General features: G+C 44.4%; 1 protein-coding gene across 11 annotated transcripts in view; it reads right to left on the bottom strand.

Moving 5' to 3' along the window:
* mef2d (myocyte enhancer factor 2d) overlaps positions 1-21,337 on the bottom strand; it is an 89,389-nt gene that overhangs the window by 10,077 nt on the left and 57,975 nt on the right. For 5 of the 11 annotated variants that reach the window (XM_041043688.1, XM_041043686.1, XM_041043692.1 and 2 more), the window contains 7 exons: positions 17,034-17,265; positions 14,579-14,632; positions 6,632-6,810; positions 6,358-6,387; positions 3,623-3,740; positions 3,010-3,184; positions 921-989 (listed from right to left, as the gene is read on the bottom strand). In XM_041043688.1, the coding sequence (XP_040899622.1) occupies positions 921-989; positions 3,010-3,184; positions 3,623-3,740; positions 6,358-6,387; positions 6,632-6,810; positions 14,579-14,632; positions 17,034-17,265 (857 nt within the window). The remainder of the gene's footprint in view (positions 1-920; positions 990-3,009; positions 3,185-3,622; positions 3,741-6,357; positions 6,388-6,631; positions 6,811-14,578; positions 14,633-17,033; positions 17,266-21,337) is intronic. The other 6 variants (XM_041043696.1, XM_041043694.1, XM_041043691.1 and 3 more) reach the window with 4 other exon arrangements.

Below are 21,337 nucleotides of genomic sequence, written 5' to 3'. Positions count from 1 at the left end.
TACAGTGGTTACTGTCTTCAGGATACAGGTGATACGACTCTGGACGTTTCCCTCAGCAGAGAGACAGACTGCCACAGGCAAAGTGAGAGCTGGCTGCTCTCTCCGAGTCTCTGAGGGGTTTAACGGATCTGTTTGCTGAAGGATTTCATACAATCTGGACAGACATTTGTTAACATTTACAAGGCGGAGAAGAGTTCTGCTGTGTGTCAGCTGGTGGTGAGTGTTAACTATATACTGCTTTTTCAAAGATGCTCAGCCCCCTGGAGTCACAGCTGTTGTATACAATAACAAACAACCTATTATCATATTTTCATGGCCAATTTTCAGATTGTCAGACAGAGAAACAAATAACAGTCTCCCCGCTGACAGCTGCCATTATTCCAAGTGTCTTTTTTTTTTTTTTTTTTTTTAACACATTTCTGTTATTTTTAATCTTTTTGTGATGGAGATAAGCTTGGGTGTGACAGTCACCTGAGAGCGACAGCTAAACTGCTGAAAAGCAACATGTTTAAGCGGTGAGCGTGTCGTGGCGCACAGCTGTGCGCTGGCTCGGTGTTTGGGACTGAAAGCAGCACCCAGAGACTCCTTTCATTCAAGAAGCTAACGAGGTGCTGTCGCCGTCACGCTGAAGATTCTTCCTCTTTGCTGGTGACACTTCGCCAGAGCTTCAGATCTAAGCTTTAACGTGGCAAGAAAACTCGAGTGAACTGATACAGTCATGAAGTACAGACATCACATCCAACATACAAATGGACAGACGATGGTTTGAGATCATGTTTGTCGTGTACTTGCACCGGTTCTGTAACGTCTTCAGGTTGTTTTGTTATTCTGGCTCATAACAGCCTGCGAGCAGCATAATGACTTGACAGATAAAAGGCATGGCAGAGCTGTGCAGCACTAGATGCTATCATGTCATTCACCTCAGGTTAGCAGCAAAATTGGAGATGCAGTTAACCATCTCCGCATTCTGTTTCTCTGCACCCCACATGCTGTGGAGAAAAGGGGGGAGGGAGGACAAAACAAGAGGCAGTTACAAGCTGCTCCCCCATCCACAGGTGAGCCTAGCACAGCCAGACTTAGCACTAATGGCTAAACTGCTACAACACTTCTGTGACTGAAAGGACTCAGGCATGTTACCTTCATATTTTTAACTAAAAGGCAGCTCCCACCTGTGGCGGTGTGCCGACAGAGAGCAGACAAAATAACGTGAACGCCTCACTGGAAAGGACTTAAACTCTGATGAGACCTTCTGACAAAAACACTGATAAATGTGACTTATATCAGCAGTTCATATGAGAAAGGACAAAATGTTTTAAATTACAGAAACAAGTTATTTATCAAATCGAACAGTCAAGTTGAAAACTATGAAGAAGTTTTGTCAAATATAAAATGGCAAAAAGCTGAAGTCGACCTCGTATGGCCCACGTCTCAGGTCAGACTGTGGCGGGAAATTAGCTGCTGCAAAGTTTACATCCTTTTTCAGGAAAAGTTCTCATTATTTCGTCTGCCGTTCACCTGTATGCTGTCGTACGTTAAGAGGAGCTGTACACGCTGACTTGGTGCCTGGAGTTTTGTGAAAATGGCATAGTGTTTCAGAGAAGCCTGTAACTCTGTAACTCAAAGCACTTCTGAAGTCTGAAGCACAGTCGCTGTTCAGTGTTTATGGTTGTGCACAGCCACACAGATGTTTTCAGTTCTTCGGTTTCTTAAAAACTCTGCGTGTTTTATTGAGGACGCTGTGGGAGCTAACTTCTGTGAACCTGGGGTGACCAGTATCCCAGCACACACAGCTCTTACAGTGAAGCAAGTTAAGTTTGACATTTTTTCAGGTGTGAAATTGACCATTGAGATTCCTAATATGTGACAGTTTCAAAATACACAGCCACTGAAATTTGTTTTGACGTTCCTGTCTTTGTTTTGAGCATTAAAATTTGTGTGACGACCTGTTGCCCAGGCAACATCACATCCCATCATCCCAAAGGAGAACAGTCTTATCTTGGAAAGCACTTTGGTTATTTATCTGTGTTTATCTTTGTCTCCACAGAGTTTAAAACAAATGGTACAATTACTGTTATTACAGATAAATAAGAGAAACATCACATCTGAGAATCTAAATCTAAAAAGGTTAACGTTAGTGCTGCGATGATTAGTCAACTGAAATAAAATTAACTGGCAATTATTTTGATATTGATTAGTCGTTTAACATCAGTGGTTAAAGGTCTCGAAATGTGAGAATTCACTGCTTTTCTCAGTCTTGTATCAAAATAAACTGAATATTTTGGGATTTGAATTGTTAATCTTGGACAGTTAAAGTTACAGGAATGTACAACTTACTCAACTTACCCAGTCCGAACTGCTAAAGTACTGAGTACTAAGAAAGGCCTGCGGTCCCAAGAAGAGGAGAAGTAACTGAAAACACCTGAGTGGTTAGTAACAGGGGCAGCTACGTCACAAGCAGGGCTGGGCTTAGTTTTGATTTAGGTCACAACAGAGGGAACTTTCAGGGTCCTGAGACTGAGCAGAGGTTGGCCTGAGCTAACCAGCGAACTGAAGTTGTCCTGTTTGTGCCCGTGAAGGTAAATTTGACATCACACCCTCGCTATTATTTACTAGTTGGCCAAACAAGAAGGGTGCTGAGGTAAGAACCTCTTCTTTGAGGCTGTGAGCCAAATACTGCGTGTGTGTCTGTGCTGGATAACACAGCTAGCAGCCTAGCCTCTCTATCATCTAGTGGGAGTCAGAGCTGGGGGGGTGGGGTGGAGTGAGGTGGGGGAGTATCTAGGTCACCACAAAGATGAATCAACCACAGCTGGGGTGATGCTACAGCTTCATGTGGGAGAGATGCTTCAAGTGTACTGAGTCAGCTGACCTGCACCTGCACGATGCTTACATAAAAATAAATAAATAAAAGTTTACTAGTCGGTTGTTTTAAGGGGAAAGGTCAAAGGTCAGGACACTGGTGAATCAATCTCATGTATGAGTTTGTTACAGGAAGAAAAAGAAACTTACACCAAGTTACTGAGCGACGCCAAGCTCAGCTGCTGCGGCTGCTGCTGCTGTTGTTGTTGTTGCTGGGAGACTGCTGGTTGCTGTTGCTGTTGCCAGGCAGCCATGTTGCCTGGCACCAGCCCCGGTGGTGTGAACGTCTGGAGCGCTGTGAGATCTGCACTCGTCAGCTGGTACTCTGAGATTGAGGGATGGAGGGAGAGGCGCCGGGGGAGAGAGAAGGAGAAAGGAGGTGGAGAGGTGGGGGGAGGGGGATTGTTTTACATCATACAACTTTCTGGTGCATCAATATTAATCAGGGCTAATCCATATTAATGGGGACCTTTGAAGTGGAATCATTCCAGAAGCTCTCACACAATGAACAAAGTGAATATTCATAGTGGTTTGTGGCATCACACTGCAAGGTTTTCAAGTTTTCCTGCAGACTGTATCCTTCACTTGACTTGACGTTATATCTTTTTTCCATTATTTTAAATTCAGTGCCTGGATGTAGTGGTTCCCTTCCTGCCCTGATGCAAACAGACAGATTCCGTTTAAGCTGAGAAAATGTCCTGTTTTTCTGGGGGGTGGATGGTGGAGGGTGGTGGGGGGGTCAGTGCTTCCTTCGCTGTCTTACCAGTGTTGTAGGCCGTCTGCATGCCAGAGAAGGGCGCTAGCAGACTGGGAGTTGCCACAGAGACCACTGGTGTGGTGAGCGGCTGTGCCACCTGGGATCCGCCTAGCCGCTGAGCATTCTGGGAAGACAGAGATGAACAGAAGAAGTTGAACCCTGGACGACTGGAAGCGAAAGAGGCGATTACTGCTACAGTGGTTCTAAAAATAGGGGCTGGGGGCCTTTAGGGGACCCTCAGGGGACCAGAGGGTGTTCTAGGGGGTCTCCATCTACATGAGGAATAGTTGAACTCCACAGTTATCTGCACCTCCTCTCTGCACAGTGTAGTTTATTTCTGACTGGCAGTCACTGATGTGATTATATCTGAACAAAATCCTGAAACATCCAAGTAAGATTTACAACCCAGCCCCTTCTTTCCTGGATCTGTGGATCCAGTGTTGTGACTCCATGTCGTGAGAAAACCTGGTCCGGTTCCACAGTTTATCGCCTCTTTTTCTCCTTATAAGGGCTGAGTGTAGGAGTTCACGGAACATGACTTCATCCATTTTCAGCAGCAATAATGATAATGGTTAGCATGTGCTTTCCACTGTACAGCAGAGTGGATGCAGAGACCTTGTAATGTGACTGAGAACAATTTAATTAGGCTGTTCCTACTGAAATATTCGACTGTAAACACAGCTTGTTCTCAGTCAGTTGAAATAAAAACAAAACACATTGTCTCTGATCTAACTGTACACTGATTAACTTTCAGCCCTCATTTTTCCTGTCACTTTTGAAGTTTTGTTGGCAAACTAAAACTAAAACAAATCCATCTGAGCCTTAATAACTAAAGTCTGATGTATGAAACGGTGACATCACTTCACTTTGCCTGTGTCGGGCGGTGGAAGGCGTTTTATTCGCTGTGCCGCAGACAGAGGCGTCTCCTCTCCCTCCACTCTCTCTGAGGCGCTTAACTTTTCTGTGACACTTTAACGTCGCTGTGCAAGATGAGAAGTGTCTCGCATCTTAAGGTGGCGTTGGCACAGCAACGCTGTCGCCGGGGCCGGGTGCTTGTGTTATATAGCGTCACGGTGGAAGGTGTTATGAGAGGCATCGCTGTGCTGGAGAATCATGCTGACAGGAACACATGCATCGACAAGGCTGACAGAGGAGAGATGAGTGCGGATGAGTGTGTGTGTGTGTGTGTGTGTGTGTGTGTGTGTGAGAATGTGTTTTTTATAGAAAAAGTATGTGTGTAAATGTGTGCAGAGAAGTAAGTGAGGAATGAACACACAATGTGAGGTGTGTATTTGTTCTGAGGAATGTGTGTGTCTATTTATGCACAGAGATACGCGTGAGTGCATGTCAGCATGCGTGCGTGCGTGTGTGTGTGTGCGTGTGTGTGTGTGTAGGACTGAAGGGGTCAGGGTGTCAGACTCCGACACGTCTGTCTGTCTGTCTGTCTGTCTGTCTGTCTGAGCTCCACCATGGAGGCTTTGTGATCTTCACTCTGATCCTCACGAGCATCGACACTCAGATGAAACCAAACATGCACATGCTGAGCAGCGTTCACACACAGCGCAGAGTCAGCTGGTTGCTCCGGTTCCCTCCATATTTTCCCCTCCAGCGTATATGCGTCGCACAAATGTAACTTTAAGCTGGACTCTACTGGACCGTGAACATTTTCCTGAGTCTTCAACAACAAAAATAGGAAGCAGAAACTGGACAGTGCGGCGGGTTTCTGATATGAAGATCGTTTCATATTCAGTACATTTCAGTATAAAAGGATATAAAAACTATTCTTTGGCCCTCTGCACCGTGACGTCAACTTTTTAAAAAGTGACAGCACAAGGATTTAAACATAAAACAGAAGATTAAATATTAAACTCCTGTTCAGAGTATTCAGTGTCAAGGGTGCAGTGGGACGAGCTAGTTGATGGATTTTGCTGGGCTAGCTGTTCCCACCTGTTTCCAGTCTTGATGCTAAGCTAACATGGTTTGCCTCTTATTGCATCTTAGTTGGTTGCTGGTGAGGGAGCCTCATATTTACTGTACAGATGTTAGAGCGGTATCTGTTTTCTCGTTCTCTCGATTCCTTCAAGTCTTCAAAAGCAAACTGTAGTCAGGTCAGAGCTGCTTCCAGCACCAAACCCTCCTCACACCGTTTTTCATTGTTTGTTTAAAGAGGACACGCCCCCAGCTTTGGATGATATCTGGCTCTTGCTCCTCCACAGTTTCACTCATTGTAAGCAACTTTGGACAAATGCATTTTGCCAAATAAACATAATGTAATGTAAGAATCCTTTCAGTGCATACACCTAATAATCAAATATGAAAGGTATGTGTCCATGCAAGGCCGGCCTGTCTTCTGCTCTGTATCGTGCTGGAATAACCAGATAGGCTTGAAGTTCAAGTCTTTCAGAAGTCAAATGTCAAAGTTCAAGTCAAGTCTCAGGTGACTCGACTCACACCTACAGCTCAGATCGTCAGATCGAGTCCAGCCTGTAGTGAACCCTGAATCCTCCAGGAACCAGTACAACCAGGTGATCTGTCCTCCATCTGTGAGCTGCTCTGATGCTCTGAGTTCACCGCGTGCTCTGACGTTTTCACGGCTTTACTTCTACTCTCGTCATCGCACTGGTGCCACTGAGTCAGCCCTGATGGGATGCATTCGCTGACGGTGTCACACTCATGCTCAGCGAGATCACACAGAGATCGACACCACATCCTTGAGGCTAAAAGTCTAGAAGTCTATTCACCTCACTCACCAACTCCAGCTCTTCCTCTGTCTGCCTCGGCCGGTGGAGGAGGGGGGAGTGAAAAACACAGGACGGTTACGTTTCTACAACAACTAACTGCAGTAAAACATGAACATCAATCAAAAGGACTTTATCTAAAGTCTAGTCACCCCTCACCCCCCTGCCCACCAACGCCACCACCCCCACCCCCTGCCCACCAACACCACCACCCCCACCCGGCCAAGTCCAGACCCATCGTTTGTTTGTCCCTGTGTGGCTGCTGTAGTTCCCTCACCAGCTGCATGAGGCTCTTGCTGCTCTGTGAGGTGATGACCCTCAGGTCCGGCTTGCGGCTGTTCACCATCTGAGGGCTGGGCGGAGGCGGAGACTTAGCCGGGACTACTTTCCCCAGGCTGTTGCCGTTGGATACGGAGAGGAGGCCTGGGGAGGCCCTGGCACTGATGTAGCCGTTAGCTGGAGAGAAACAGAGAGAGGAACACAGTGAGGGAGGGATGGTTTTTAGTGTCTGCATCTACCTGTGAACTCTGTCTGTAATTGTGTGTCTGGGTATGTATATTCAGCTCTTTGTGTGTGTGTGTGTGTCAGTTGTTGTCTGTGTGCTCTCATTAGCGAGTTGGATCGCTCTGTCGCACCACATGCTCCTCATCGTTTCTGCAGCTCAAACGCTGTTTGTTGGCGCTCTGATTTTTCCACAGCTCCTCAACATCAAAACCGTGTCACGCTCTCTCCAGAACTATTTATTTGCACTCGCTCTGCGTCTTTCCTCTTTTGTTTCAGTCGTCTCAGCGCTTGATGAAAACAAACACACACAACTGTCCTTGGACTTTTTCCCTCTTACGCTGCAAAAAAACATTTTCTTATAACAAGTGAAACATCTTCTAATGTGGAGACATTATTTTAACATGCTTCTAATATACCACAGTGATTAGAGCTTCCTGAGTGCTTGGACCTTGTGAACTACAATTGTGAACTTCATTTCCCATCTGCATCTGTATAACTGCTGGTTATTGTGAGCTCTGAGTTTGCCCTGAAAACCCGGCTTTCATGAATTTCCTGAAACAGCTGTTCACCGTTAGGAACTGGTGAATTTGTTGGGAACTATTTTCAGTGGCGGATTAATCCACATTTGGTGCTCTACTGAGTATTTGGGGCAGCAGGACTGTGTGTGAGTGAGTGTGTGTGTGTGTGTGTGTGTGTGTGATGAAGAAACCCAGTGCAACAGTGTGACTCACTGATGTGTTTTAATAGTTTCTGGGAACAGTGAAGCTCAGTGGGTCAGAGGAAGAAGATGTATGAGACGTTGGACACACATCAGTTACTATGATCACAACAAACAAACAAACAAAAAAAAAAACTCTTTGCAGTTTCTCTTTTGTTTTTTTTTGTTTTTTTGTGGGAGTGGTTTCCTGCCAGGTCACAGGATTACCGAGCATCACGTCTGTTAAACCTATCGTCCTTTCAAAGTGACTGACCGATCACATTCCAAACTCCTACAGTGCCACGCCACAGTTAGTCTGTAACTAACCGCAGTACCTGATGCGTGACACGCCTCAGTCGCAGGGCAGCACGTCAGTGTGTTTGTGTGCATGATTTGAGTATTGCAGAAATATTTTCAGGTAAAACAGATTTTTCTCCGTTTTAAAATTCTACTTAAACTTCTTTATGTGCCTCTGTAATATAAGTTCTAATGTTTCCTGGACTGGTTTGTTGATTAATGATGTTTTTTTAGTTGAGCTGGGGTCGGGGTGTGGGTCTGGGTGTCATGACAACAAGACTCCAGCAGACAGCAGCCTGTCCGTGCTGGTTAGGTTATAAGAGGACCTTGATTCAAACAGAGACTCAGTCACAAGAGTATAAAAGAGGGACAGCAGGGACTTTCCCAGCCGTAACACACAGACACACAGACACACAGACACACAGACACACAGACACACAGACACACACACACACACACACACACACACACACACACACACACACACACACACACACACACACACACACACTGTATTCCCCTCAGACAGGCAGAGTCAGGGTGTGTGTGTGATAGCAGATAGCAGTTCTCCATGACGCCGCCTCCAGACGACAGCGGCATGTGACTCTGCTTCATCTCAGTCACACACACTCCAGGGAAACACGCACATACAACACACACAAACACACACATGCAGCCCATAAACTAAACTTGACAACAACAACAAGTGAACACTACCTCTGCTATCAGCTCAGTGGGAGGGAGGGAGGGGGGGGGGAAAGGCGGGAAGGAGAAAGTGTAAAGAGGGTTGATGGAAGCAGTGGGTGGGGGAGGACGGGAGGAGGGAGAGGTCTGAGGGTGTAGCGATGGAGGGAAAAAGAGGACACACAACACGGAAAGAAAGGAGAGGAGAGGACGCTGAAAAGCTGTTCATTTGAAGTTACTGGTTAGTTACTGGTTAGTTAACTGTTTATCTCGGATGGTAAATAAACCAAACAAGTTAAACATAATCTGTTGGTCTAATAGAAATAAAATGAACATGCACAAGACTTAAACAGCACTGTGCAGAGTTTTCTGAAAACAGGAAGCTGATTAGAAAGGCCAAACGGCCTGGTAGGAAAAAGGAAGTAGAGAATAAGAGAAGAAGTAGGAAAAAAAGGAAGTAAGGAGGAGGATGGGCAGATAGAGAGAGGAGTTTGGTTATACTGAAGAAGCGGAAAGGAGAAAAGAGGTGGGGAATGAGAGCGGGAGGTAGGGATGTGAAGATTGAAAAAGGAAGGAAATACCAAAGGAGAGAAAATTTAGGGGGTAGGGAATGAAAAAGGGACTAGGGAAAAGGAGGGAAGGATGTAGGGATGGAGGCAAGAGATGAGGCAGAGGACAAGAGGAGGTAAAGTGAAAAAGGATATAGGGAAGAGGAGGTTAGGAATTTATGGAGGAGGAGTGAGGAAGCTAGGAAGGAAGAAAGGTAGTAGGGAATGACAAAAGAGTTAGTGGATGAGAGAGAAGGGAAGGAAAGGTGGAAGGAGAGAGTGGAGAGGAATTTGTTTCCCAGCAGGCATCTGACCAACGAGATCACCTGGGTCCTGCTGACGCACAGTGAACCCTCTCTGAATCAGGTGCATCTGGGAAATCCTGTGACCCTGTGTGTGTGTGTGTGTGTGTGAGTGTGTGTGTGTGTGTTACGTAACGTGCACTTAGCACATGTGTGCGTCACTGACTGATAGGAATCTGTAGCTGGTTGCGTTGTGTTCATGTTTGTGGGTAAAGGAAAAGGGTGGCGGCTTTGTGGTGACCCCGAGTTCTGAGAGTTACATGCACGTATGTACACGCACACGCACGCACGCACGCACACACACACACACACACACACACACACACACACACACACACACACACACACACACACACACACACACACACACACACACACACACACACACACACGCACACACAGAGTGAAAGTGAGTGCGAGTTTCTGTGTGAAATGCAGGTCTTGCAGGTGCCCTCAAGCTAACACCAAATCCCCGTACAGAAACAGCTTGGAGTACTGTGTGTGTGTGTGTGTGTGTGTGTGTGTGTGAGAGAGAGTGTGTGTGTGTGTGTTTATACACTGTATTGTACCAGTAACGATTTCAGTGGAATTCACAGATGCAGATTTCTCATGCATTCTTGTGTGTTCCTGTGTTCTCTACAATCATTTTCACTAGACCCCAGTTGAATTCTTTCACGGTGCAACAGTAAATTGTGGAAAAACATATTGTGACACAGAAATGTGACGATACTGAGCATGGGACACAGCATCGACTGCATCGGAGCCTCCAAAAGCATTTTTACTTTTTCGGTGTAACATCTATTAACACGGTGAACTTTGACGCCTTAAATTGTTCGTTGGCACGATGTTTTAAAAAGCGTCCCGCTTAAAGTTTTCCACTTTAACTTTTATCTGCTGAGGTCTGGAGATATGCATCTCTGAGATTTCTGCCTTCAAGCCAAGACAATGGAGATGAGTGGTATTTTGTTTTTAGAGCTCAGAGCAGCGAAGGATTAGATCTGAACAACAGCAAAGTCTCTGTCCTGCAGCAGCGTCTTTGGTCCTCTGGACAATCCACAGACCTCACTGATTTTTATGGAACTACTTTTACCGAACATGTTGTCCGTATAAAAACTGCTGACGGTGAGGTCTGTGGATTATCCAGAGAAACCAACATGTTTCTGGAGGGAAATACAGATGATAACTTTTTAACATTTCTTCAGTGCAGTGAACACCACAAACAAATTCTCATTCACTTTCATTGTCTGAAAACCAAAACTATCCGCATGAAGAATTTCCACAAGCAGCCAAGGGAAAAAATATGTGGGTGAACTGACTCAAGTCAAAATGTCCTCCTTCTTCTCCAAGTCTAAAATAACCTAATAACCAGAGAAGGTTCCTCAGAGCAAGGCCAGACGTTAAGGAGGAAATTCTCCCACAACATCTTTTTAGTTTTCACTAAACGATCTGCTTCGTCTTTTCACTGCAGAGACGTGGAATTTTTGTTTTGCACAAAAAAACTACTGGACCCTGTATGTGTGTGTGTGTGCGTGTGTGTGTGTGTGTGTGTTAAAGCTGAACACACTCCTATTCTGAGCGTGTAAGTGAGTCACAGAGACATGTTGATGTGTCTGTGCTTTATTTATATATGTTGACTGTTTGTATGTACGTTTTTATGCACTTTACATGTGCTCCTCTCTGTGTTTGTGTGTAAATGTGTGAGTCCCGTCTGAGTGTGTGTGTGTGTGTGTGTGTGTGTGTGTGTGTGTGTGTGTGTGTGTGTGTGTGAGATGTCTCCTATTACGCGAAGCTGGGCGTGGGAATGTGTGGAATGCCTGGTGACGTCAATGGTGACATTCCCGGAGCCCCGAGTCCCTGGACAACAGCTGAGAACGACAGATCCAAGAGAGGAGGAGGAGGAGAGGGAGAAAGAGGGGGGAGGAGAGGCAGGGAGGAAGAGGAGAGAAGAGAGCAGCTGAGGATAGGGATAGGAGGATAGGAGGAAAAGGTTGAAAATGACTGGAAGTGGAAGGAATGGACAGAGGAGGAAGGAGGGAAGAAGAAGAGGGGATGGGATGAAAGGAGAGAAGTATGAATGAAAAACAGAGCAGAGGAAAGAAAGGGAAGAGAAAGACTGGGATGAGAAGAGCAGAACAGAGTGAGACACACTGGTAGAGAAGAAGAAACGAGACAGTGGTGAAGTTGAGGGGAGAAGGAAAAGGACCAGGAGCTGAGAAACAAGAGAAGTGTGAGGAAATGAGAAAGGAGGAGGCAGAAAGAGAAAGAGAAAGAGAAAGAGAAAGAGAGAGAGAGAGAGAGAGAGAGAGAGAGAGAGGTAAAGGACAAAGAGAGTGAGGCAGGCAGCCGGGTGGATCAGGTCACCTGAGCTGCGTTTTGAGATGAAGAGGTTTCATGTTCCGACACACGAAGGAGTCGTGACTCTGTTGGAACCGCAGGGACCCTGACAGGGACAGGGACAGGGACAGGGACGGGGACCCAGTGACATTCGATCTGAAGCACAGACCATCTACAGTCCACAGCTACAGAGAGGTCCACAACACTCTGCTGTGAAACATCCACTGTTTGATAACGTTAAAGCCAAAAACTTCATCGCAATTAAATGTCACACAGAAGATATTTTACTGATTTTTATATAAAAAAACAGCTGATTTATCTGCTCAAACTCAGTTTAACGCAGCCAAAGTGCGTTTGCTGAAAAGTCAAATGTTGAGTTTTTGGAATTGAAATGTCGCAATGCAGCCAAAGTTTCTTTGTCCATGAGGGGGAGCTACTTCATACATACGCCTTTACTGGCAAAGGAAAAGTTACCCAGCTTATTCGACTGCAGAGAGCCAATCGGATTATTGCCCCTTCTTGATTCTCTACAAATAAGATTTGATCCCATGAGATGAGTTGTTCAAAACATGACAGTAAAATATATTCTTTAAAAAGCTAAACATATGAGAAGTTATCTGAAATCAAATTCACCAGAAGAATATTAAACTGTGAAAAACAAAACCCGAGTAACTGCTGACCACTCGTAACATCATTTTCAGGCTGGGACTTTTTGAACGTTTGAAACACCAAACAAGCAAAATCAACTGAAGCAATTAAGAATGAAAGCACTCACTTGCCAAAGCATCATTAAAGTAAGTTGGACTTTTTCCAGTCAAAGACCGAACTGGACAAAATTCAACACTGAAAACTGGAAAACTGCCAAAGTACGCTCATTAAAGGAATAAACTCACTTTATATTCACTTTTTTATTTATACATAGTACGGAGCTTTGTAAGATTTGATCATGTTCCAGAAAGCAGAGCTCTGATTTCGTGACATTACGATGATTTACTAATCTGCGTGTCCTCTTTTTGGCTAATTATCACACGAAGCTAGTCTTTCAGCAGCACCTGTGCATCGATCGACGGTGAACTTCTAAGAGCACAGCTTTGTAGAAAGTACATACTCTTTCATTAATAGCCTTGAAAAACTAATATCAATATTGAAAGTTGGCTTTGGAGCGAGCTCTGATACAGTGCGGGGAAGTTAATATAACGGTATTGATTTATTTTGGCCCACCTTACCCCGAGACAATACGTTTATCAAGTGAATATAGAAAGAAAAAAAACACACCTTCCCACCATATCTATTACTACAGGCAGCCTGGCAGTATCTGTCCTAGCTAATGGGATTTAAGGGGAGAGCTCTGGCCTGTGTCAAAGTCACCTCTGAGGAGAGTCCTGTGCCAAGACAAGGGACAGTTGGATGGGGGGTTGGGGGTGGGGAGGTGGAGGTGGTGCTGGTGAATGGGGTGGGGCGGTAGATTATTCCTGAGAGGAGACGAGTGGGAACAGCTGAGAGAGACAGGATGAAAGGGGGGAGGGAGAGGGTGTAGATGGAGAGATGAGGGGGGAGGAGCAGTGGAGCCGAGGCGTGTTGACCTGACTGCTGTCAGGATACCGGGCTTTTAAAACCCGGAGTCACTGTTCAGGAGAAATCTGACATTACAGACGGATGTTTGTCTCCTGGTGCGAATGTTGTCAAACTAAAACTGTGACCGTCTGAACAAAGCTCGTCTGAGTCACAGCTTTGATTTGTTCAGAAAAAACAATCGACCAATCAGATGTTTGCAGGTGAGACTGCATCCATGAAAACTGTCCACAGAGATGGACGCAGCTGTACAGGTGCGAGTGATGATCTGACATGGACACACAACTCTCTGAGTTTGAACAGTTTTTGTTTTAATTCATAAGAAGCGTCTGTGTTTCTCTTCTTTCTGATGACAGCTGGTGGGCTGTTTGGTCACTGTCAATCAAACCTAATCAAGCTACACCCACACAGTCGCGATGAAGCAGATTAACTGAGGTTTTCAGAGTTAATTTCTTCAGAAATAACGATCATCATCATAATCACATTAAACTTTGACTTCTTCTTATTTCAACATGGATTTTCACTGTTACAGTGAAATACCGGAGATTTTCAGGGGCTCTGAGTTAACTGTTCGTAGCAGCTGCAAACTCTGAGCTTGTGTTCGAATCACTGAGCGAAACAAAACCAAATACCCTCGTCTTCCAAACAGAAAACGTCTGGGTCCATGTCGTCCACGTCCCAAACATAATACCAATATAAAACATAATATAAAACATGAATCAATCTGGAGGTGAATTTCAGTCGTTGACAAAAGAACAAACAGTTGAGCTGGTATTTCTCTCAAACCAGCAGGTAGAAACCAGGCTAAGAGTGTAACATTAATGAATTTTAAAATGTTCAACATAGTTCTGGTTTTTGAGACAAGAGAAACACAAAACCAGCTGAGGCGTTTTCCTGTTCAGTTTCTGTTCCTCTTTTCCAGCTCTCTCCTCCTGTTTCTCTTTCACAACCTGAAACCCTTTCTGTTCTTTGGACTGTTTACAAGCAGCTTGTACTGTGACCATCAGCTGTCGTCAGTCAACAGGTGTTTTCGTGCTGGTGAGCAAGCGTGTGTGTGTGTGTGTGTGTGTGTGTGTGTGGAAACGAGACTGAGCCTGTTGCCACACATAAAATATTCTGCATCACTCTGTCTGTAAGTCAGACTCAAAAATCATATCATTTCCTTTCCAGCAAAAAAAAAAACACAGAAAGCGGAGAGAAGCAGGGCGGACGACCTGATGCACTGTGTGTGTGTGTGTGTTTCTTCTCAAACATGTGAAGCATGGGAAAGGAGAAGGTTTACTTACGGACTGGACTCGGGCATGCTCCATTTGAATTCCCTAGATCTCCTAGCAGAGCACCTGGGACGGGGAAACACACCATGATCATTAAATGTGAGGCCATGAAAACGATGTGATATCAAACAGTTCATCTGAACAGCATTTATCTAAAATGCTGCACATCCCAGTCTGAAAAAATATCATTAAATCAAGTACGTCATTAAAAAAGTGCTACTGCTCTCGAAACTCACTTCACTCCATGAAGGACCATAATTGGTTTCAATTCTGCATTACCAGTTAATCTGTAAGTGCCGGTTTCACCACTCCTGAGTGGCACTTATCTCATATTTGGAGGGAAAACTGATCAGAGTCGTTTTAAATTGTGGAAAAAAAAAATTAACCCGATTAAAAAAATAAAAGTGTTGAAAACACATGATCTTTATTGGAATTAATTAATTATGTGTAAGTGGAAAGCCGTCGCTCCTCGTGATAAACTCCCGTAGCTTCATCAGCCAGCTCTGCAGGTCCCCTCGGTTTTAGGAGGCGTTTTAGCATCTTTCAGCTCATTGTTTTGGTTTTCAAGGAGACTAAATATTGGTTTAGCATTTGTTGCGTAGCCACAGAAATGACTCTGAGGGCTAATGATGCCATGTGTCTGCCAGATGTTTAAAAAGGCAGCTGCGACATGATGTTGTGTTTACAGCTTGTTTCGTTCGCTTCCTTCAAACAACCAACAATAAATAAAAATCAGTTACTGCTGCTTTAAAATGTCACTGTCCCTCAACAGCACAGTTCAGTACTTCTGTATGTTTTATGTTCATTCAAACACTCTCCTCACTTCTCTCCAAACGGCAGGCAGCATTTTTATCTGCTGACACTTCTTTTTCCCTCTCGTGGTACAGATTCAGTTTTTGGCTCAAACAATCTTGAGAACGTCTCGGGGTCGTCAGGGGTGACTGAAAAATATCTGGCTGGACCGACACATGGAAAAACACCAATAAGCAAACATGATGAACCCAATACATCTCTGGAAATGTGGGATGCATAGCAGGGTACAGCAGAGCATTTGCACTGCCGAGGTTATGAGGAAGGGGGGAGGAGGGAGGGAGGCGTCCATTACTGCTATGTGAAACCCTCTTGCCTCGGAGAACGGCATGTTATGAAAGATGCTGTAATGCATTTGTTGCGCGTTACATCACCTAATTCTGACTTACAATGAGATTATACTGGTCGGAACAAAGCTTGATAAGTAACCTTGTCTGAGACGCAAAAATGGGGCACAAATCCTTTTAGTCAGAGGGTGAGGGATTGGTTTGCCACACAGAGGCAGCAGGCGCACGCAGGAGCGTACCAGCCTCAGTCTAACCAATGATGGATCCCTGTCATTATGAGGCAGTGTGCACTGTGTGAGCACACGGGAGTGACCCGGGCCGACAGGTACCCGAGCGTGCAGGCCGGACAGAACACCAGTACACAGACGTACTTCTGTGTTTGTCAGCTCAGAAAGTTCTCTATAAAACGCTGCTGTCGCACAAAGTGTGCAGCAGACAAACAACACCTGTAACAAGTGACTGCATCACCATGACAACCATGTCTATAAAGGTCGCTCAGATTATTTCAGCTCTGAGAGACATTTAGCAATCAGCACTTTAACATGTAAGGCAGACGCCAAATGACCTGCCGCCAAACTGTCGGAGCACTGGTGAGAAAAAGTACACAATTATCTGACGCGGGGAGGAGAAGAGTTTGAAACAAACATGAAAGCCAAACGCACAAAGGCTGTTCTGACCGAGAGGAAACGCAGTTCAAACAGGGAAACGAGTCAAACGTATGAAACATGCTGCTAACATGACCCACGGTTACGAACGTCTGCAGTCATGTCGTTAATGTTCATTCAGGTTATCTGATAGTCTGTCTTGATACAATGCTTACCTGCCCATATGTTCACCTGAAGAGTTACTGGTCACTGTAACTGCTTCTGAAGCAGCTTCAGTGACGGCTCACACAGTTTTAGATTCATCTCTCTGCAGCCAGTATGAACTGGAGGAAAAGTTAAAGCAACCAACGGCGCGTTCGATGTACATGTGGGCATGTGAGCACTGTCTGAAGAGCGATCTGAAAAAACGTGAACCTCTTCTTTGAATCATTAATTCAAACAAACGTGTGAATTTCTTTTAATTTTAGAACATTGTCTCCTTTTGCTGTTTCTGCACCACAGCACCTGTCAATCAAACGGTGTGGGCGGCACAGGCTTTTTCCTTCCATTTTCTTTGGAAGAAGTTTTTGTCAGTGGATCTTTTTTCTTCCTCATTTCATTTCAAACTGCTGTTAATGCAAAAGTTATCAGCTGCTATGAATCTGAAGATTTTTCAAGGAGGGAATCAAATCACTGCAAATGGAAAAGCTAGAATAAAATATTTACTCCGCACAGAAACACAGTTTAAACCAAACCAGTCCAACTGCGTCTCCCCCCTTCTCTTACCTGCGCTGGCTGGTCGCTGTGGCAACCCTGGCGACACGGTGTTCCTCTGCAGAGCTGGTTGCTGTGGTGACAGGAGGCGAGGGTCTGTGAGGGTGGAGGTGACGAAGGAGGTGGTGGTGACCAGGGCGCCGCCGGGGTTGTTACTGAACTGGAGGGCTGCCGCCGCCGCTGCGTTCTGATTGGATACTGGCACGGTGACTGGCATGGAGAAGGTGGGCTGTGGGACTGTAGACTGGTGGAGAGACAGGAAGAGGGGGAGGGCTTAGAGTGTGCTGTGTGAATGTTAACCCCGACACACACACACACACACACATACACACACACATACACACACACACACATACACACACATACATTAATGGACAGGTGATCAGTTAGTGATCAGCAGCAGTGCAAACCAGCCTGCAGGTGAAATAACAACCAGTCACACCAGCCAATCACAACCAGAAGAGTCTTTCCAAAACCAGATTGAACTTTATAAACTCTTATAAAACTGTGTCAAAGTACAGACACTCATTTATAAAAACACTTGTTTTAATCACAGTAAGATTAAAAGTTACTGGATGAGGTGGAGGCTTTTTTGTAATGTGAAATCTACATTTTTTTTTATTATGTATATCAAAAAAGAATTTTAGACCATTTTAAAATGTTTTACTTGGCAAAATAAAAGATCACATCAAAACACATCTGCAGGTTTTCAAGCCGTGCTTTGTTTTGGTGTTGACAATAAAGTTGAATTGAATCATTCTGTTTATTTGTTAGAAATAAAAACCCTATTTTGTTCACACATTCTGCCAGTGCAGTGAATATTTCAACCTGCGTCTGACAAAATTCAACTCGTCTCAGAATTTTCTGGAACTGAGTGTCTGCATCTCGACACTAAAACGAATCAACATTTTGATGCACTGGAACAAAAAGAAACCGTCTAATTTTAGAAAACAGGTTTGAAACAGGTTGAAATATTCTCACTGAACCTATAGATGTCCATTTGTTACCAAACTAAGGACTCAGACGGACAAATATTAATAAATAAGGGGATTTTTCTCCCACCCAAACTGGATCCTACAGACCAGATACTGGACTCAAAAGATCATGTTGGTGGTTTTTCATGTTTCAGTTCATTCACTGAACATTTTCCAGAGCAAATCGTACCTTTTCTAACCCTGCCCCCAGCCAGTGACAGGTTTTAATTCATATCTTTAAAACTGAACCTAAATGACCTGAGATCAGTCATGAATCACACACAGCAGGAAATCAGCCTAAAAGTGTCACACATCACTTATTTATTCATTTGTTTTCAGTGGGATAAAATACGCTAAAACACTGGAAACAGGTCGTTTAAGGTAGAAAGATTTAGTTTTGGAAATTAACCCTTCAAACTCTCTCTCTCTCTCTCTCTCTCTCACACACACACACACACACACACACACAGACACACACACACACACACACTCAGTTTTAGCATGCAAGGTGACTTGGTGGAAAGGCCAAAAAGCTGTGTTGCCTTTCACGTCTCATGCCAGGTTAGACCTCCTGTCGCAGCAGCAGGTTATTGCATCGGGTTATTTGTGACATTTCATAGCGTGCGCGTCACATTCCAGCTGCATCCCACCACCCCCACTGACAAGTGCTCGTCACCGGGAACGTTCAGAAATATCCCTGCACGCTAAATACTCGGCTTAATAGACTGCACCTCAACAGCTTGTTCTCTTCTAACTCTTTCTATTGAATTTTTAAATGCTCGGCCTTGTTGCCTCAGTTGACGTATGAAAGTGGATTTCCAGACAGCCCAGGGTCCTGAAAAAATTAAAAAAAAAAAAATCAAGGGCAAGAACCTCGGGTTGTCCAGCCATCCGACCCATTTCACCCTGTTCCAACTCAATCTGAAAGAAGAACTTCTATATATAGAATATGGGCCAGAGCTGCACCGTACTGTACGCACTGCCTGGGACCCAGTTTAGCACAGAGGAGGACGAGGGCACCTTCCTGCCCTTGATCTCTGCCTCTGTTTTACTTCTGCAATGTTTTGTAACTTGTTTTTTGGAGGGAATAAAGAGAATAAGTGTGAGAAATTGGTCTGACTAAAGCTGAAGGAGAAGCTATCCTGTCTCTGGTGACGCTCCATAATTTCTGATTAAAAGTTGCTGAGGAAATTTATGGGTATGAGAACTGTGTATTTTGGCTCAAATTATATAGGAAAAACAAGGGAATTTTTATTAAAGAAAAGCCCAAAGCTAAATATTCATATATTATTTATTCATTATTGGAAACTTTATTCTCCATATATGTTGAATTGTTTACTTCAAGCGAGTGTAAGTGGAAAAAATTCTCATCTTTACACAATGAGTTGAAGTTGAGAATGTCCTCGCAGCTAAAGAAACTTCCTGAGATTTCAGATTCACCCATCAGTGTAAACAGAGTGAACACACTGAGCTGTAAGTGGCGACCAGGGCGGGTGAAGAGAGCAGCTAACAGCACTGCACCACTGCACACTGGCCAAGCAGAGGGTGGAGGGAGGGGATGGATAAATGGAGGGGTGGGATGAGGGGGTGAGGGGTTAGTGCAAAGGGGATGGAAGTGTGTAAACACGGAGCATACAGCACTAGAAAGGATTTATCCTCACAGGGCTGAGGGGGGTAAGTGGGTTTTCTGCAGCCTAACACATTTCACTATTTAGGTATTTAGCTCTTATTGAGAGAAGCTTAGAACCGGGTGAGTTTGGTGTCTCTGCTGAAGGACGTTTAGACGAAACATGGAATCAAACCTTTTGTTTAGATGACGCTCTGACCTCAAGACAAACCACCGTCCTGCTTATCACGTTTAAAACTAACCAAACTAAAAAACGTTTGTTTTTCATCCTGAACTTGTCTTTTAATCGTCTTTCTGTTTGAGAATCGTGATATGATGGAGCACGCGGGGTGAGGTCGTTTTGTCCGCTGCAGCTATGGCTTAATAAAGTTTTCTGTACTCAAGACTAATGATGACGAGGTCTCGACAGAAACCTGCCAATCTCGCAGCTGATTGAGGGCAATTTTTCTTTGTTCTCTCAAAATCCTCATCTTCTTCTCTGCTTCTTCTCTTTTTATCTTCCATTACATTAAGAAATGTGTAAAAGAAATAAAGAAAAAAAACTGTAGATTTATCTGATAATGGAAATTCTGGGTGAATTCTGTCAGGGAGTTATCGAAAACTTCATTCAGGCTGACCGTGCTAACTCCTGACAAGTTCTAATTTAAAAACTTTATTTCACCAAATCCACAGCCAAAACAATCCCCAGCAGGTATCTCTCTCTCTGTCTCTCTCTCGTTGCCCATTCGTAACATGTTCATCCATAATTTGTTCTCAGCCACTTCTCCACAGGACCTCCATGATGGGGCCAGCCTCTGGTTGCTAGGAGATTGGTGACATAACTATAAAACCTCTTCATTTCTTCTCTAAATATGAATTTTAAATTTGTCCTCACCCTGCTCTGCACTGTGCTCCGCTGAACATTAATCCGTGTCTTTGGCAAATTACATGAGAATTTACATCTACCCACTCCAACTCCATTTAACACCAATGCTCCTATTAGCAGACAGGAGGGTTAATTGGGTGCTGGCCGTCATCCTGCTGATTTAACACAGAGGAAAAGAACCACAGAGAAAAAACTAAAAAACAAGAAGCTGTTCGGTAAATAATTGACTAGGAGCTTTACCGGAGGCTCATGTGAGGAAGCTCAAGGCCTCTCCTGCGTGAAGACGGGAGAGAAAGCTAACCCATTTTCCCTCAGAGGAGCTCTCTCAACAAGGTTGTGTTTCCTGGATGCAAGGGTAAATCAGAATGAATTAAACTCATGGCCTAGTTTCCCTTTCCCTCCCTCTTGTCCTGGAAGCCTTTGAAAGTTTTTTTTTTTTCCTATTTTCCTTTTTCAACTTCAGGATTGTCGCATCCTATTTGTTAGCAGCTGTGGGTCTGAACACAGAGGCGACTGTGGAGAAGTGTCTGGGTGACCTTTACATGTTACAGCAGCTGACCAGTGAATTTTTAGACTTTTTAGTTGTTGCTTTCCGTCCTTTATCCCACTCACTCTTCCAACTTTCCTATTATTTGAATAAAGATTAAAAAAGAAAAAAAAAAAAAAACTCACTGGTCACTTTCTTCCAAAGGTCTGAGTCTGATTCACATGAAAACTGTTTATCTGCAGCTCCAAACACACATTATTAATAGCAATGTTTACATCTCTGATGCTTTCATGGTGTGAAATTACAAAATGTGTTTTCAGCACACTGCAGGGGCCTCAGGGTCACGCAGCACAGAAACGCAAC

This window comes from Toxotes jaculatrix, chromosome 8 (assembly GCF_017976425.1).
Source record: "Toxotes jaculatrix isolate fToxJac2 chromosome 8, fToxJac2.pri, whole genome shotgun sequence".
Lineage (NCBI taxonomy): Eukaryota > Metazoa > Chordata > Actinopteri > Toxotidae > Toxotes > Toxotes jaculatrix.
The sequence above is the reverse complement of the archived record's forward strand: the minus strand, read 5'-3'. Positions and strand labels throughout refer to the sequence as shown.